The sequence below is a fragment of the Setaria viridis genome, chromosome 9 (genome assembly GCF_005286985.2).
Source record: "Setaria viridis chromosome 9, Setaria_viridis_v4.0, whole genome shotgun sequence".
Classification (NCBI taxonomy): Eukaryota; Viridiplantae; Streptophyta; class Magnoliopsida; order Poales; family Poaceae; genus Setaria; species Setaria viridis.
In genome coordinates this window covers 51,186,485-51,204,848 of record NC_048271.2, presented here as the reverse complement: position 1 = coordinate 51,204,848, position 18,364 = coordinate 51,186,485, and the positions used below count along the sequence as shown (strand labels likewise).

Genomic DNA, 18,364 nt, shown 5'->3' with positions numbered 1-18,364 from the left:
AACTCGTGAAATTATGGAGCTCATCTCGGACATCTGGACCGTAGAATTTGAGATTGAGGGCTGGAGTGGAATCACCAATCAGAATCCTTAAGAGCATGGATGGATGGTCAGGTCTAAGTCGTCAGCCTGCTCAGCCAGCCCAAAGAGATGTTGGTTATCAGACCGATGAGCCACGTGCTCGATCGCAAGTAATGGATGCCCAGTGCTGCTTTCTTGATCTCATCTGTTGGATTCCACGACCATGCAATGCAACCCTAGAGGATTAAATAAACGAGGCACGTGCTTTGATGGAAGATAGGCTGAGCAGCACAAGCAGGATGTGTGACTGAATGGGTTGGCCATCTCATTCTCATCGATCTGCCGGTCATTACGGTGCAATGAATCTGCTTGCTGTGCTGCCGCTGGGAATCGAACGAATATACTCCACTCACGAGTCAAGAGGACTAGGGGCTGACCTGCTTTTCTGAACGGTCGAGAAAGGCAAATGGTCGACCGCGCTACAATCCTAGATGACCTTTCGCTAATAACTGAAACAATGATTTGTTCTTACGCTCAATGAATTATATGGTGAAGTTACAAGGCTAAACTAAGAAAACATCGATCGATCCATATACTAAGAGCTAGTATTACTGTATACACAAGTCCATCGATTCTCTACTGCAGAGCGATCGATCATGGTCATGGATCCATCAAGTACAACCAATCGTAGTGCGGTGAGCAAATGCCATTTGGGTTCTTTGGATGCAAGACAAGAAGGTCTTGTGGCCGTTGCAAGGAAAAAAAAAGCGAAAAATGACTGCTAGTGGTGGAAGAAGATCGGCCGATTGCTGTCAGAGTGTCTGTGGTCACGTGATTGATGGAAGCACCCTGCCATGACCACGTACGCATGCAATGTACCCCTGCCTGCCTGGAACTGGTCGTGCTATCCATGGACCATCCCTGACTTGCAAGAAAACGCATCCATCCATCCAATTCGCGTCTCGTCCTGATAAAATACACCATCTGTTCGTTTAACTAACTTTACACTTGTCTTAAACATCGTATATTTATACAAGATACGGGCACGTGCAGGCAAATGGTATCATTCTATTGCTGCCACTAGGTTTTTTTTTAAAAAAAAATTGCTGCCACTAATATGTGCAACAGTATAATAATATTCGTATGGATTGCCAGCTCCTCGTCTCGGCATGCTTCCACCAGTCAGCCGGCCAGTGCAGTGCATCGCATGCTTCATTTCCATCCCCGCAGCTTCGTTCGGCTCGTCAACGGCGGCGGACAGGTCCAGGTGCACGAACCTGCCTGCATTCTCGGAGCTCCAACCTCCGAGTCCTCCCGCCCGCCATCCCGTCACCATCTCCCACTGCTAGTGCTAGCTCTCCTCACTGGATTTCATTCCAGCCTCTTTCCTTCCTCCCTAGTACTGCCATGCGTATAGACTGACAGACAAATATATCCCAAACACCAAAAAGAAAAGCCAAACAAATATCCCAAACCAAACAGACTATGGGGGTGTTTTGGAGGAGGGGGCTAAATTTTAGCCCCCTCACATCGAATGTTTGACACTAATTAGGAGTATTAAATCTAGATTAATTACAAAACTAATTACACAACCCCTAGGCTAAATCGCGAGACGAATCTATTAAGCCTAATTAGTCCATGATTTGACGATGTGGTGCTACAGTAACCATTCACTAATGATGGTTTAATTAGGCTTAATAGGTTCATCTCGCGATTTAGCCTAGGGGTTCTGCAATTAGTTTTGTAATTAGCTTATGTTTAGTCCTTCTAATTAGTATCCGAACATCCGATGTTACAGGGCTAAAGTTTAGCCCTCTCCTCCCAAACACCCCCTATATATGCATGCTACCTGGAATTGGAGGCGGCATGAGAGTACTTACTGACAACAAATGAGTGTCAGTGACGGCCGAGGAGGATTACATTATTGTGAGTGTCAACAGTAATTCACAACACTTATAAATCAAAGAAGGGCCAGGGCCATCCACCCAAGACGATTCCATCCGCTGCAAGCCGCAGCCGGGATTAACTTACCATCTACTAACTGGAGTATATTTCCTACCCAACTAACAACAAAGCACAGTGCCATTCTACCATCCATCAATCTCACCGGAAACTAGCATAGGACCAAATGCTACGGTTACCTGTATGTATTATACAAGGAAGGACTTGCTGATACCATCACGTGCGCTTCAAGTTACTCCTCAGCTTGGTCAGCTTCTGCCACTGCCAGCTGGTTGTCCTCCTCTCTCGCTCACGCTTAATTGCTTAAGTTCCCTCAGTGCCACTGCAACAAGCTAATGACACACATATTACTACTAGTTTGCATACCCACTCAAATACATCACAAACAAAATAGGTTAGCAATAATAAGTTTAAGAACCAAGTTAAATTCTTCATAGGAAGGAAAATTCAATACTCACCCTATTGGAAGCTCCAAATTCTAGTCTGGGACTTCTCCGGGGCTCAGTATCAGGGTTCTGCGAGTAGGCTGTGGTGCTCCGGAAAATGGAAGGCTGGTTCTGGTTTTGTAGATACGCAGGACTGCCCTGGACAACGGACGGCAGATTGCCATTACCTGAATTGCTATCAGCATGATTTCCCCAAGATTGCTCTCGCACACGAGTTTCACTACTAGTAGCGGCATTGGGATCCTTCTTTGAGAACTGAGTAGCTGCAGCTCGAGCCCCGGCTATCGCTGCGGTAACACTCGAGGACTTTTGTACCTCAGACTTGGAAGCATCAAATGTGAGGGATCCTGGCTTCAGAGAGAAGCGATCTCTTGGATCTGGAAGAGGGAACTTGACGGGTAGCGGACCTTGAACGGGTGTAAGGCCCCTCACGGCCCCATCATAGATCTGTGACACAACACCCAGAACAAATTCCAGAGTTATGTGTACAAAGAAAAGGAGAAAATAAGAGGCACTGCTTATGCACGCTAACCAGAACTGAGCTCACCCTTCTTTCCAAATTGTAGACACCCTGGTAACCACGCATCTCGAATGGAACCACCAACTTCTGCATAAATCCATGTACTGAATGTCACGGCAGAACCAAAGATGATAGCGGAACAAAAATCACAGTATCCACCATCCACTAGTAGAGTACTAGCTAGGAGTGAGTGAGGAACAGAGCAGTGTGCCAAAGTCACCTGTGGATTCTCACAAAGCCAACAAAAGTCAGTCAGCCCTTCAAGCCTAACCTGCATTTGAGACACAGATGTTCAATGTCACGTCATGAGCTATGCAGGATGCATTGCAGGAACGTGATTGCAGGAAATGGGGAGTGACAGAACATACGGACTGAGGCACATCTTCCCAGCAAACAAGCTCTTCAGACCTGAGACATCCCACCACTTCAACGCAACCTGTGGTGTAGGATAGAGAGAGCAAACATGAGATATCTCTTTCCTTGATGAAATCAGGGGATGCTGTGATGCCTGGAGCAGGTGCTAACTAACCAAGGAGGCGTGAGACGGGGAAGTGATCAGGGAACTTGATGTCAGTGATCCCGTCAACGGCATAAATCTCCCTGTAGAAATCCTCCATGGCTTTGATGGTGTCGGGATCCGGGACCTTGGACGCAGCATGAATCCAGAGCCGGCCTGGGAAGAAATCAATCAAATCCTCCGCGGATGATGAAAACCCTAGTGGGGGTCGAAATCCAAATCAAACCAGTGAAGAACATGTCGAAGGAGCGGGGAGGGGGACCTGTGATTGGGGACGGCCAGGAGCGTCCCTCGACGCGCTTGATGCCGTGCACCAGCAGCGACGCCCACGGCTGGTGCATCGTCAGGCAAGGGTTCCCGTGGTATCCCCTGCCATCATTGCTGCTGCTGCTATGCCGGCCGGCGCCGAATCCGCCGCGGCCCGAGTAGCCACCGCGCATGCTGCCGGTCGCTGGTCGCCGGGTTGGGGTTCGCCGGCCGGATAGACGGGGGATGGTGGTTGGGGGGGAGTCGCGGTCGCGCCGCCGGCGAGTACCGACCGAGGTAGTGGAGTCGTCGGCCTTCTTCGTTGTTGACAAGGGCCCAACCAACCCAAGTTAGACAGAACACTAGGCCCAGTTAACGGTCAGCCCATGTAAGGCACAGCCGTTCTTTGCTCATGGGCTCAATGGCCTCACGTCCATCAACCACCCTTTGGAATATTGCAACTTTTTTTTTTATTTGCTTGCTATTATCCAGGTAGGGAAATAAAGCTTAGTAATTTTACAGCTTCACTTCCTCCAGGTAGGCACGCACTCTCCTGCAGCCTGAACTGGCACAGAAAAATGCGTATAACCATTCCGCTGGACGCGCTTTGAGCCCCGAACCAGTGGAGATCGCGCCGTCGTGGGCATGTTCTGTGATTTTTTTTGTAAAGACCATGGGACCATGTCCGTCCTGTTATGTTAAGTCCGTGCTTCCTGCCCGGAGTTGTCATCTAAGGTAGTATTTGGTTACTCGAATGAATTGGAATATTTATGGAATGGTTCACCTGGATAGGATAATTTTGAACGATATGATACAAGTTGGATGTTTGGTTGTCTGTATGGGATGGTACATGATTTTGTTTGGTTGCTTGAATAGGATGATACAGGATGGTGCAAAATCATGTTTGGTTATCTGAATGAATTAGGGTACAGTAACCTTCCTATTATAGGTGGTAACTTTACATCTAATATAATGAGAAAGTAAATAAAGCTGGTTAGATAAATAAATTGACATAAAATCAGCGGAGAAAAAACCAGCGGAGAAAATAATGGAGGGAGGCGGGGAAAATAACGAGCGGAGGGAGGCGGGCGGTAAAAAAAACTAGCGGAGAGCGGAGGGAAGGGCGCGCGGTGAAAAGGCGAGCGCGCCTCGTCCTAGATCGGCCCGGCCCTTCGATTTTCGGTCCGGTTCAAGATTGGACAGGAATATCCTGGAATCTGGACAACCCCATCCTGCACTGCTTGGTTCATTTCGATTAACCAAACATGATGACCGTTTCAGATTCAGAACAAACTCGTACAAGTACCGATTCCTACTATGAACCAAACACTACCTAATGTTACAGACGACAATATTATCAGTGAATGCTCGCTCGCCGCGGTTTACTTAAAAATTGGACCGGTGGTCTCTTCTTCCTTTTGGGCCGAAGTAAAGGGATGCAGCCCAACAAACAACAAATAGAATTCACCGATTCGCCGAAGTCCCAGGCTCCCCATCGGCCATCTGGATGAAAAGTTGAAAAACAGAACACAAAAATTCCCCAACGATATTTAGAGCGGAATTTCTAATCGTCACTCTCTGACGGCGACACGGAATAGCGTGCGGTGAGGAGGGCACGGGCGACTTTTTCGACGGGAAGTCGGGCAGGAGCAGGGACAACGGACGAAAATGTGGCACGTCCGGTCAGGAGCCATGCCACAGGCACTTATGTCTTCATCACAATCCAATTTAGTTCTATTTATTTATTTATTTTTAGTTTAAAATTATATAATATTATGATCCGATTCTTATTAAGTCTCATCCTTATTCAGCTTGATTCTTAAGGGGTGTTTGGGAGCACTCCACTCCACAAAAATTTGCTCCACTCCACCAACTCCGAAAATTTCGCAGCCAAACGCGTCTAGCTCCAGCAACTCTGGCTTCAGGAAATAGGTGGAGCGGGGAGTAGATCCACGTTTTTTTGGAGTACCTCAAGAGGTGCTCAAAAACCCCCCTATACAGACCTCCTCGTGGAGTTGGTGGGTATTTACCCACCATTGCCACTCGTTACACAGTACCGGTTCGCGAAACATAAAACTCCCGTCGCCCGTTCCACCCGCGCGCCGGCCGCCGCCCGACGCGCCGCCCGCGGCGAGCTCCCTCGCGGCGGCGCGGCCGGGGCGTAGGCCGGCCTATGTCCATCTTCTGGCAGGTGCCGCAGTACGTAGAAGAGAAGAGGAGAGAGAGGAAGAAGAGAGGAGAAAATAGAAGAGTATGACATGTGGGTTCGTTAACAAAGGGTAAAAAATAGACCATTCACCACAAGTGCTCACGTTTTTGGAGCTGAAGCACTGCCATCAGCCAAACACGTGCAGGAGCTCCATTTTTTTTGGAGTTGGTGGAGTGGAGTTAGGAAAGTGTGGAGCTGGTTTTTCTGGAGTGGAGTGCTCCCAAACAGACCTTAAATATGTTTCCATCACAATCCAATTCAGTTCTATTTATTTTTAACTTAAAATCATATAATATTATGATCCAATACTTATTGAAATTTGCTAGGTTAAATTAGAGGTGTTTTGCCAACCAATGCTCCATACAGGCGCTGCACAGGTGAGGAGTCTTAGTTTTTTTAAAAAAAGTGAGGAGTCGGAGTCGCTGTGGGCGGTGGGTGCGCACGCGCTCCCTTTTAACTTTCCCGGCCGCGGAGAAGACGCGTTGTATCTTCCTCGCCCGCCCTCGGCCTTTGCGGTGAAACTACTACACGACGCCCTCTCTCGCTTGACTTTGACTTGAATTTCTTGTCTCGCTGCCGGCCGGATAATGCGGCGCACTACGCAGGCACTCTCACTCTCTCTCTCTCTCCCGCTGCCGAACTTGCGCGGAAAAATGCGTGCGGGGTCGCGAGCACGTCGTTTTCGACCGCGGCGAGTGACCCATCTCAAAACGCGGCGCTCATCGAGATCCCTGATGATGAGGAGCTTCATTTTAAGTTGGCGTTTGCTCATAACCATTCCGATTTGTCAGGTACTGACACGGTGAAATGGTTATTAGAAAAATCTGGTAACTTCACAACTGCTTCCTTGTATAGACAGGTGACTTTCTCTGGAGTGACAAACAAATGGATGATGGAAATCTGGCAGGCCAATGTTTCACTGAAGATAAAGATATTCACGTGGCAAGTGTGCAATGACAAAATTCAGTCTGCGGAACAGCTAGTTAAACGTAATTGTCTCGGGGATATCGAGTGCAAAATGTGTGGGAGGCTAGAAAGCACAGATCATATAATATTTGAATATGCCATGGTACAATTTGTCTGGTGCTTTTGCAAAGATGTTTTTGAATGGCAGTACACACAAAAACAGTTGAAGATTTTCAAGAGAGGGTGTTAGATGGGGTGGATAACAAAACCAGATCATTCTATGTCCTTCCCTTCAGCTGCATAAGCTGGAGCTTATGGTTATTAAGAAACAATTTTGTTTTTAATAATGTAGCGGTGATCTCTCCTACGTTAACGTAGGCATATATCGTATAATTTCATTCATGCAGAGATGGGTGATATTGAGCGAGGAGGAGGAGCGACGCCCGCAGGACGAGGAGACACAAAAATTAAAGCTCCCCCTCTCCTTGTTGCAGTCTGAATGATGTTTGGAAAAGCACAGGATCTGATAGACACTTAGCTTTATCTTGCAGTGCTTGCCCAGTAGAACATCTTTTGTTCTTTTGTAATAACAGTTTAGAGGGAGTTTTAGAGCGTGGTGTAAGGAGTTTGACGCTGCGAATTAAACATGGTAAAACTGGTAACCCAGTTAACCTTTTGCTTTCAATACAAAGGTGGGCCAAAGTGGTCCTGTTATCTAAAAAAAATAACCATTCCGGTAGGCGCGCTCCAGCCCCCGATCCCCGTGGAGGTCGTGCCGTCGCGTCGTGGGGCCATGTTCTATAATTGTTTGCAGAGATCACGGGACCATGTCCTGTTTTATGTTAAGCTCTCTCCTTCCTGCCTCGACTCGGGTCATCGTCTTATCATCTGCACTAAACACGCATAATGTTATTGACCGCTCGAACGCTCGCTCGTCGGGGTTCACTTAAAAATTGGTCCCGGTAGTAGTCTCTTCCTCCTTTTTTTTTTTCTCTTTTGGACAAAAAAATGTTGAGTTGGACTTGAAGTTGGTCTCAGCTTCGGCCCAAGCCCAGCCCGATCTAAAGCATGCGCGAAATTTAGGCCTTGTTTAGTTCCCAATTTGGGAGTGCTAAAGTTGGGAGTTTGCCATAAATACGCAACTGTAGCATTTCGTTTGCATTTGTGAATTATTTTCCAAATATTGACTAATTAGGCTCAAAATATTCGTCTCGCAAAGTACAACAAAACTGTGCAATTAGTTTTTGATTTTATCTACATTTAGTACTCCATGTATGTATCGTAAGTTTGATGTGATGGAGAATCTTCTTTTTGCATAGTGTCAAAGTTGGGATTTTGGGGGAAACTAAACATGGCCTTAGCAGGCGCGTGTGTGCACAGCGCATCGTTCACGGCGAGGACTCGGCGTGTCCAACCACGGGGATCTCAGCACATCGCACTGCCCTCTGGCGTCTGCACCCTTCTTCCCTTTCCATCCCTTCCGGTCATTTTCCTCTTCCTCCCGCTGGCCCTTCCGCCTCGGATCCCCAGAAAACCACCGCGCACTTCCTTACACCGCGCCCCCCGCCTTCCATCCCTGCGCGCGCGCGCGCACGACGCAGCTTCCCGGCAATGTGCTCGCCCACGCCACCAGGCGTCGTCGTCACGTCCTTGCGCGTCAACGCCCCGGCCCCACGCAGCTGAACGCGTCCCCTCCGGGCTCCGGCCCGCGTGAATATATACGCGGCCCTTTCCCCCGGCAGGGGTTGGTGGAACAAAGGGGAGGAACTCCGAGCTGGTCGAATCCCGCGGCGGAGATGGAGAGCTACCTCAAGGAGAACTTCGGGGGCGTGCAGGCCAAGCACTCGTCGGAGGAGGCGCTGGGGAGATGGCGCAAGGTCGTCGGCGTCGTCAAGAACCCCAAGCGCCGCTTCCGCTTCACGGCCAACCTCGACAAGCGCAGCGAGGTCACCGCCATGAAGCGCAAGAACCATGTGAGTAAAGGCTGCTGCTCCCCCCCCCCCCCCCCCCCCCCCCCCCCCCGCCCCGCCCCGACCCTAATCTTAGCTCAGTGCTTTTCCCCTGCTTCCGCACTTGCTGCGCCCTGCAATTTCTGTGTTCATGTCTTTCGTATAGTCGTATATGCCAATGTTAGCGTTTTCTTGAGGAATTGCTTTCAGTCTCCAAAAAAAAATAGAGCTGCAAAATTAGATTAAAGAGTCGGTCAAGAAAAGTTCGGTTGATTTGTTCAAAAAGGTGCCGCAGGATTTTGGGTCAAAACGGAAACGCAGGATTTTGAGTCAGAATGAATCCATTAGTACATCTTTTCCACATATTTTGCAAATGGTATAAGACCATGGCTCTCAGTTTCAAAGGGACTAGGACAACAGGTGGATTCTGGATACAATTGCTTGGGGGAATAAATTTACACATGCTTCCACTGATCAAATAGTGGTAAAAAAACATCGCTTTTGTCCTCTTTTGTATGCAAGGACTTTAGCTTGACGCTGGAATGAAACAAAAGGTTTTTTATAACAGAGCAGTACATAATGCAATATGAAGTCAAAAGGGAAAAAAATACTTTTAGAGGGGACACTGCCGCATAATTGAAGTCCTTCCTACTCCCCCCAAATATTCTGCATCTTATTTTTATACACCGTTTGTTTATTAGTAATGACCATATGGCATTATGAAACAAAAGACCACAGTATTATAGTAAGTGCTGATTGCACATGGATAAGTGCAGACAGCTGGACATCAAAATATTAAATCATCATGTTTTCCTCAGACTATGAAAGAGACCTCTAAACTGCAATTGAATAATTAAAGGCGTGGATCAGGTTTTGACCACTTTGTTTACATGTAAAAATGACACTGTATCTCTGATTACTGGAATATCTTATATATATGCAAAGTACTGATCACAATCAGAAAATAAACGTGTTCACCATCTTTTTACTAAACTCTTGGGCAGATATGTGAAAACAAACTTGATGTGTGGAAGATTTTGTATCTATGCAGATTGTTTGTAGAAGTCTTCTGATATTCATGTGTTTCAGATAGGCACTTAATTGTTTACTACTAGTATGGATGAAACTATGAACATTACTCATACGAAAAATCTTGGTAGTTTTTTATAATATTTTTTTATAATGGCATTCTTCTCCTTTTTTGTCCGTATGCATGCCAAATTGGCGATTAGCAAATTGCTGGATTCAGTAGAGAAACTTATCAATCGAGTGTTGACTAGACTAGAGCCTTGATCAATCTCTAGCAGTCTACTGGTTATCCAACCTCATGAGCTCACAATTTAAGATTATGAATTCATCATGAATCTTGTATTGTAATAGTTTAATCTGCATACTTATCTTCAGAGTTGCAACTGTAGATTTATTTTTACCAAATCAAACCTTTTGTTATCATCAGCCTTTTTTTTGCAATTCTGATATGTAAGCTAACTGAGAACCAAAATAGTGCTTCTTGAGACTTACTACATGTTTTGCCATTTTCAGGAGAAGCTGCGTGTTGCCGTGCTTGTTTCAAAGGCTGCACTTCAGTTCGTTCACAGTATGATACACCCTACTGGAGCATCCTACTTTATTAATCTTCTCTCATTTTCTTGAATCAACCTTAACACCATAACAATTCCGCAGGCATTACTCCATCGGGTGAGTACAAGGTCCCTGCCGATGTCAAGGAGGCGGGTTTTGGCATCTGTGCCGAGGAGCTAAGCTCGATAGTCGAGGGTCATGACCTCAAGAAGCTGAAATCACATGGTGGCGTCGAGAGCCTCGCGTCCAAGCTGTCCACCTCAGAGTCCGATGGCCTCGCCACGTCCGCGGACAAGCTGGCAAAACGTCAGGACCTGTTCGGCGTCAACAAGTTTGCCGAGGCAGAGTCCCGCGGCTTCTGGGTTTTCGTCTGGGAGGCACTCCAGGACATGACGCTCATGATCCTCGCCGCGTGCGCGTTCTTCTCGCTCATCGTCGGCATCGCCACAGAGGGATGGCCCAAGGGCGCCCATGACGGTCTCGGCATTGTGGCCAGTATCCTGCTTGTCGTCTTCGTCACAGCTTCAAGTGACTACCGCCAGTCCCTGCAGTTCAAGGACCTCGACAAGGAGAAGAAGAAGATCACGGTGCAAGTCACCCGGAGTGGGTACAGGCAGAAGCTCTCAATATATGATCTTCTCGCTGGTGACATCGTCCACCTCTCCATTGGTGATCAGGTGCCGGCTGACGGGCTGTTCTTGTCAGGCTTCTCGCTTCTGATCAACGAGTCAAGCTTGACTGGAGAGAGTGAGCCGGTTGCTGTCAATGCTGAGAACCCTTTCCTTCTGTCGGGGACGAAGGTGCAGGACGGTTCTTGCAAGATGCTCGTCACGACAGTTGGCATGAGGACACAGTGGGGGAAGCTGATGGCAACTCTCAGCGAAGGTGGTGATGATGAGACGCCATTGCAAGTCAAGCTGAACGGTGTGGCTACCATCATCGGTAAAATCGGCCTTATCTTTGCAGTCGTCACATTTGCGGTGCTCACCGAAAGCTTGTTCCGGCGCAAGATAAATGATGGCACGTACTTGAGCTGGACTGGAGATGACGCATTGGAGCTGCTCGAGTTCTTTGCCATTGCTGTCACCATAGTCGTTGTTGCAGTACCTGAAGGGCTACCACTCGCCGTGACACTGAGCCTTGCATTTGCAATGAAGAAGATGATGAACGACAAGGCACTCGTCCGGCACCTTGCAGCCTGTGAGACCATGGGCTCGGCGACTTCCATCTGCAGTGACAAGACCGGCACGCTCACGACAAACCACATGACTGTCGTCAAGGCCTGCATCTGCGGCAAGATTAAAGAAGTGGATGGTGCCTCGGATACCAAGAGCCTGTTCTCCGAACTGCCGGACTCTGTCATGACGATGCTCTCGCAGTCCATATTCAACAACACTGGCGGTGATGTTGTCTTCAACCAGGATGGCAAACGTGAAATACTGGGCACACCAACTGAGACAGCGATTCTGGAGTTCGGCCTGTCGCTTGGTGGAGACTTTTCGGCAGTACGCAAGGCTAGTACCCTTGTCAAGGTGGAGCCGTTCAACTCTGCAAAGAAGAGAATGGGTGTGGTCATCCAGCTCCCAGAGGGTGCACTGCGGGCGCACTGTAAAGGCGCATCAGAGATCATACTGGCATCGTGCAACAAGTACCTGAATGAGGAAGGCAATGTTGTCCCCCTGGATAAAGCTACCATAGATCACTTGAATGCAACAATTGACAGCTTCGCAAATGAGGCACTTCGCACCCTGTGCCTTGCATACATAGAAGTTCAGGAGGGGTTCTCAGCCAATGATCAGATTCCGGCCGATGGGTACACCTGCATTGGCATTGTGGGGATCAAAGACCCTGTCCGCCCTGGAGTGAAGGAATCAGTTGCCATCTGCAGGTCGGCTGGTATTACCGTCAGGATGGTCACAGGTGACAACATCAACACGGCGAAGGCAATTGCCCGGGAATGCGGTATTTTAACTGAAGGTGGCATTGCCATAGAGGGCCCAGATTTCAGAACCAAGAGTGAAGAAGAGCTCACTCAATTGATACCAAAGATACAGGTAAGTTCATGCCTTCTAGCTAGTACACATTTGCACGCCTTTGCATACTATTTTGTGGTTCATTGACCAATGTGCTCTGCTTTCGATGCATAAGGTGATGGCAAGGTCTTCGCCATTGGATAAGCACACCCTTGTCAAGCATCTTCGAACTAAGCTTGAAGAAGTTGTTGCGGTGACTGGCGATGGGACAAATGATGCACCTGCACTACATGAGGCTGATATTGGGCTTGCAATGGGTATTGCTGGAACTGAGGTAATTTCAAGATTTCCCTTAAATTGGGAAAAATTAACTAGCCATGTCCATTAAATAGCCACACTATTGCTGGTATCTTGTAGTTAATTATCACCGATATCAAGTATCTAGGAATGTAATTGTGAGTTATATTTATTAGTGTCATTTTTTCTCTTGCATTCTTCTATACCGCTGCAACGTCTATGAGTTCTTGATATTCATGAATAGCACCATCAATTACATGATATCTCAAATTAATTCACTATTTACTTCCATCTTGACTCATCTTAAAATCTTGTTGAAGGTGGCCAAAGAGAGTGCTGATGTCATTATTCTTGATGACAACTTCTCCACTATTGTCACTGTTGCGAAATGGGGGCGGTCAGTGTACATCAACATTCAGAAGTTTGTGCAGTTTCAGCTGACAGTAAACGTGGTTGCTCTTGTTGTAAACTTCTCTTCAGCTTGCCTGACAGGTACATCTCAAATCCTGAATTAGCTCATCGTTTGGAAATCCTTGTACTGCTTAAGCGTAATCTAAATTTTCTAGTTTTGTTTTATTATAAATATACATCTCATTGTTTGTATGCATTCTAATTCAGGGAGTGCTCCTCTTACTGCTGTCCAATTGCTCTGGGTCAACATGATCATGGATACACTTGGTGCACTGGCATTGGCTACAGAACCCCCAAACAATGAACTGATGAAGAGAACACCTGTTGGAAGGAAAGGAAACTTCATCAGTAACATTATGTGGAGGAACATCTTGGGACAGTCCTTGTACCAGTTCCTTGTAATTTGGTACCTACAGACAGAGGGGAAGTGGCTGTTTGGCATCAATGGTGATAACTCCGATCTAGTCTTGAACACACTTATCTTCAATTGCTTCGTGTTCTGCCAGGTAATTTCCAAGCTAAATCCTGATGAATTTGCTAGGCTGCACTTGTACTGGGTTTGAATTTCTTTCATTAACAATGCTATTATTTGTGAACTAAACTTTGTTTTCTTTGCTGTGCAGGTATTCAATGAGGTGAGCTCCAGAGAGATGGAAAAGATAAACGTGTTTGAAGGCATTCTAAACAACAACGTGTTCGTCGCGGTCCTCAGCAGCACTGTCATCTTCCAGTTCATCATAATACAGTTCCTTGGCGATTTCGCAAACACTACCCCTCTCACATTCAACCAGTGGATCGCATGCATTTTCATCGGTTTCATAGGCATGCCTATCGCTGCTATTGTCAAGATGATCCCAGTTGGTTCTTCGTAGGAAGCTAGAAGCTAACTTCTGCCAGAAACTGAACTTGGGTAGGACTTCATTCTGATCATGGCAATGGAGTTTTGTACATCTTCATTGGCGTATAAGATGGATGTTTCTGCCATAATGCTTCTATTTAGGTGAATCTTTGCCCTTGTTATCCTGTATTTGATCTTAGAGCATGGGCCAAGGTTGTGGGCTTGATTCTTAGAAAATGCCTCGGACTCGTAGCTGTTCTTTGCTTTGTTTTTTTTTCCCTGGTGTTTTTCCCCTGGAACAGAGGCTGGAACTGTATATTATTGCTCACCGCAATGTGCTTATTTGACACCTACCATTTTGCTTAACCTGGTATCCAGTCAGGAAGTTCCAGAAATGGGTGGGGTTTTAATGTTTCTGATTTGCCAAGAAAATGCCCCCCACTAGGTTCCAAGATCTGATAAGAAAGATCACGAATCATGCAGGATCCCTGTAAATCTTCTGCTCCTTGATACTCCTATAAAATCCAGCAGGCCTCCTGCTTTTGATATATTACAAAAAGAAATACAGAGTCACATTTAAGTTTGACCAGGAATCTGTTTCAATCCAAATGCTAGCGTCAGAAGATACACCAAAGAACTGTGATGTACTGCTAGGCGCTGCATCAGCCTTCCACAGTCAGTTACCTTGTTTCGGCATCCCAGGCTTACCATGACATCACGTATTGACACCAAGCACCTCGCTTCCGTGACTCATCGATGCCAAGACGTTTTTGACCAGTCAAGGCACTGGCCTGAGCATGTTACTCCTACGAGACAACACCTGGTTGCTTAGCACTTGCACGAAGCAACCACTGGGAATAAAATTCCAACAGTACCAGCCACAGCAGCCCTGCCACGTTTGAGTTGAGCAAACGCTCGCAATTTTTTTTACCGGCTGCCAGGCGCGCGACAGCTCAACATCGCAGGACACCCAATTTTTACCAGGTCATGTCCCTCTCACCTCGTGCCCTGGCCCTCGCTTTTGACCGCATGGGGGCCATGTGGCCAAGAAACGCAGTGCAAATATTGCAGTGGCCATCCTTGCCCTGCCATTCTTGATCCTGAATTCCTGATCTTCTTGTGTTCACAAGGCTTGAGAGGAAGGAAGCTGAAGTGAAGAGGACCGCCCCCCCCCCCCCCCCCCCCCCCCCCGTGTTTCATTTTCACCTGCCCTGCTGCAACCATGTCGTCGAAGCCATTTGCAGCGCATGGGACGCTAACACGGCGCAGTGAGCTATAAAGGGAGGGCACAGCGTGTGCTGGTGAAAAGAGAGGGACGAACAGTGCCAGCCAGCCATCTCCAACAACAGCCGGAGGGGGGCCATGGCCGGGAGCAGCAAGCAAAGCTTGGCAGGCAGGGCGATTTGATGACACGGCACAAAAGGCAACGTCGTCAGAAAGGCGAGCAGCAGGCGAGGCGGCAGCGGCCCGAGCGTCTCTTTCACGATCCGCGCGATAACATTAAACTACTCCCCAGCTGCCTGCTGTGCACGGCGGCTGCACGCACACACACCAACGGGTGGGGCTTCGTCATCAATCACAGGTGAATTGGGACAGTAGCGCTTGGTTTAGCATCTACTAGTAGTGTAAAGAGCATGCTAATGAGCTCACACAACATGAGTACATGACTCAACAGGGAGAGGGAGACGCAAGTGATCATGTGAAATGATATTATCTGGTTAACTATTGCCACTGATGCAGTGACAGGCTATTAAACAGAAAAGGGTAGAGGACAGACAGACAGAGTAACTGGTACAGACAGTATTCACACACCCAAAAAAAAAATGACTCCCCACTCCTTGACTTCTTGCTTTTCACTTTCACCTCTGACCTCTCACAGTCTCACTAGGAGCAAGAGCTTTCTCACTTCTGCTTCAGCTTTCTCCTCTCCCCTCTACACTACCTCTTGATCCCGGGAAAGATCATCTCAAAACCAAAATCTTCCCAACGCTAAATCACCAGACCACCCTGTGACAACCAATTGCACCAATCAGAAGAATCAAATCCTGCCCTTGCCCCCATTTGGATTCGGGCATTAGGTTGGCTCCCCTGAGACAATCAGCAGCAGCTTTGAATTCATCCATTCATCAACAAAAGAAAAAAATGGTGAGCTGAAAATGCAGCTGGCCTCCACTGCCCCAGGCAGCAGGCTCCTACTGGCGCTGAGGTGAGCGCAACCGTCTCCTCTTATTGTTGTTGTCCGGGGTTGCCGGCGGGGCGGTGCCAGCGGCATTATTGGTGCCCACGGAGGCGTCCGGGCTCCCGACGTGCGCGGCAACAGAGACGCCCGAGGACGCCACCCCCGCCGAGTGCATCGACGACTTGTCCTCCTGAACCATCGCGCTGTAGCAGGAGTACACATGCCCCTGCCAGAGACGAAACAGCGGCTGCATTTACTCATCATGGCGCTTTCCACCAACAGAGCTTCCCGAGAGAAATGCGCGATGATGCGAGAACGGACGGGGAAGGCAGGAGGGAGGGGAGGCTTACGGTGTCTAATTGCGGCCATGATGAGCCCAGGATCGACTTGAGCTCGTCCAGATTGGCGGCGGGCGTCTCGTCGTTGCCGCGCGCGGCGAGGATGGATGCTACGGCGATGGTGGATGGCTGGTACTCCACCGAGCTCATCTCTGCCAATGGGGGAGAGGGGGAAAATCTCAGTGTTCTTGTGATCCGATTCGGTGTGGAACGGAGGCGAATGTAGAGGGGAAAGGAGAAGGACCGACCTTTGATCGCGGCGAAGACGCACTCCACGGCGCGGAAGACGATCGGCCGGCGCTCGTCCTGCTGGAACCGCGCCGCGAAGCAGCTGATGTAGGGGAACGGGGTGGCGGCGATCATCCGCCACTGGAGCGTGCCCAGGACGAGGAGCTCCATCCGCAGGATGGACGCGGTGTCGAACTCGTACGCGTCCACCCGGAGCTCCGACAGGAGCGGCGCGTGGTGCTCCTCCACCTTGCTCGCCAGCGACAGGCACGCCACCGCGAGAAGCTGCAATGCCCACTCCTGGCCCCTCTGAACCCATCACCAAAGACGGCCACAATGCACAGGCAGTCAATACACCAATCAATCAGACACCCCAGAACGGAATAAGAGGATGAACAAGCCGGCAATGGCGATGGCGATGGGAAATGCAGGGTCATCAAAATCGTTACATTGACTCGCCGTTGCGCCAAGAAGCGATCGAGGTAAGTCACCGCGACGTACGCCGTCTTCCCACTGAACCGGAACATCGCCGTTGTCTGTAAGATACAATGAAGAATCGAATGAACATTGGCAAAGATCGAATTTTTATTCCCCAACGAGAATGGAAGCGGCAAAGGGAGAAAGAGCGCGCGAACGACCTTGATAATCCAGCGGACGCACCCGGAGCGCGCGGCCTTCATCCACTCCTCCATTTCCTCCGCCAGGGTGCCGACGCCGGCGGCGGCGGAAGCGCTCTCCTTGGACAGGAGCACCGCGACATACTCGTCGTCCTGGTCAACGACCAGGAGACGGTCGTCGCGAGCGACGACGAAGTCAGCGCCAGCGCCATCGTCGGCGTCGGGGAAAAGATCGTTGCCGTCCTCCCGGCAGATGAGGATGGAGGTGGGCGTGGCGGGAGCGGACGTGGATGCCGCGGCGATGGCGGCGGCGTCCCCCATGGCGTCAATCAGAGCCCGTGCATGCGCGGGGAAAAAGGAAAGGAAAAGTGAAGGGAAAAGATCTCGTCCACTGGGAGCAGCGAGGCGGAGGAAAAGGCGGCGTGCGGGTGGGTGCGCGCGAGCGCGGCGCGGAACGGAAAGGGATTCCCTCCTTCCTTCCCTCCCTCCACACTCGCGCGGTGAAAGGGGAAGAAGTGTTGCAGTTGGAGAGAGGGAGGAGGAGATGAAATGGGAAGTTGAGCTGCGCGTGGCGTGCGGGAGAGGTGGCGTGCCTGCGCTGCGTGGGGCTGAGTGCGTGCGTGGGAGAGACCGGGCCGGGAGGAGGAGGGAAGGGAGAAGTTTAACCACAATCTGTAGAGACGAGTTTCGTGACGAGCGCCAGCTGACCACAATTTGTACTGTTGTACATGCTAGCAGTCTAGCACTGTTACACCTGCGTGACCTCAAACCATACTGTACACGTTGCGGGCTTGCTGGCCAAACGTCACGTTCATGTATCATGTGTTTTACAAGTTGCGACCCTGATTTTGCTCGCGAAACGTGCTGCTAGATGGCAAGGGGCAGCGATCGTGTGACTCCAATGATCCTGATGGTGCATTCCTAAGTATGCACAACTAATATTACTCGTGTCCTAGTCACTTGAGTATATATTGCGTGGCATTGTTGTTTTTCTTACTCACTTATCATCATATCTATCTATTTACGCGAACAACAACTTTCTTATAAAAGAAAATACGCAAAGCAACTCTATTTTTTTTTACTCCCTTTACCAAGACATGCAAACTAGTTAACCAAAAATGATTGCTCA

General features: G+C 48.9%; 3 protein-coding genes across 4 annotated transcripts; 1 reads left to right on the top strand and 2 right to left on the bottom strand.

Annotated features, from left to right (window-relative positions):
- Positions 1–1,912: 1,912 nt before the first annotated feature.
- LOC117835088 (uncharacterized) lies at positions 1,913–4,015 on the bottom strand. Of its 2 annotated transcripts, none has more exons than XM_034714446.2 (7): positions 3,726–4,015; positions 3,476–3,619; positions 3,315–3,382; positions 3,167–3,217; positions 2,974–3,033; positions 2,439–2,873; positions 1,913–2,312 (listed from the first exon to the last, which is right to left on the bottom strand). In XM_034714446.2, the coding sequence occupies exons 1-7, from the start codon at positions 3,901–3,903 to the stop codon at positions 2,229–2,231; spliced, it is 1,020 nt and encodes a 339-aa protein (XP_034570337.1). In that variant the 5' UTR covers positions 3,904–4,015; the 3' UTR covers positions 1,913–2,228. The 2 variants fall into 2 exon arrangements, with proteins under 2 accessions (XP_034570337.1, XP_034570338.1); XM_034714447.2 differs by having other exon boundaries at positions 1,913–2,302.
- Positions 4,016–8,333: 4,318 nt separating this feature from the next.
- LOC117837748 (calcium-transporting ATPase 10, plasma membrane-type) lies at positions 8,334–14,239 on the top strand. The gene is made up of 7 exons (XM_034717505.2): positions 8,334–8,797; positions 10,316–10,370; positions 10,457–12,408; positions 12,503–12,661; positions 12,945–13,116; positions 13,243–13,541; positions 13,659–14,239. The coding sequence occupies exons 1-7, from the start codon at positions 8,621–8,623 to the stop codon at positions 13,905–13,907; spliced, it is 3,063 nt and encodes a 1,020-aa protein (XP_034573396.1). The 5' UTR covers positions 8,334–8,620; the 3' UTR covers positions 13,908–14,239.
- A 1,326-nt stretch (positions 14,240–15,565) lies between these two features.
- On the bottom strand, positions 15,566–18,157 carry LOC117836390 (cyclin-D5-3). Its single transcript, XM_034715799.2, has 5 exons — positions 17,257–18,157; positions 17,068–17,154; positions 16,639–16,927; positions 16,403–16,542; positions 15,566–16,278 (listed from the first exon to the last, which is right to left on the bottom strand). Exons 1-5 carry the CDS (start codon positions 18,055–18,057, stop codon positions 16,066–16,068), a joined length of 1,530 nt encoding a protein of 509 aa, XP_034571690.2. The 5' UTR covers positions 18,058–18,157; the 3' UTR covers positions 15,566–16,065.
- Between the last annotated feature and the right edge of the window lie 207 nt (positions 18,158–18,364).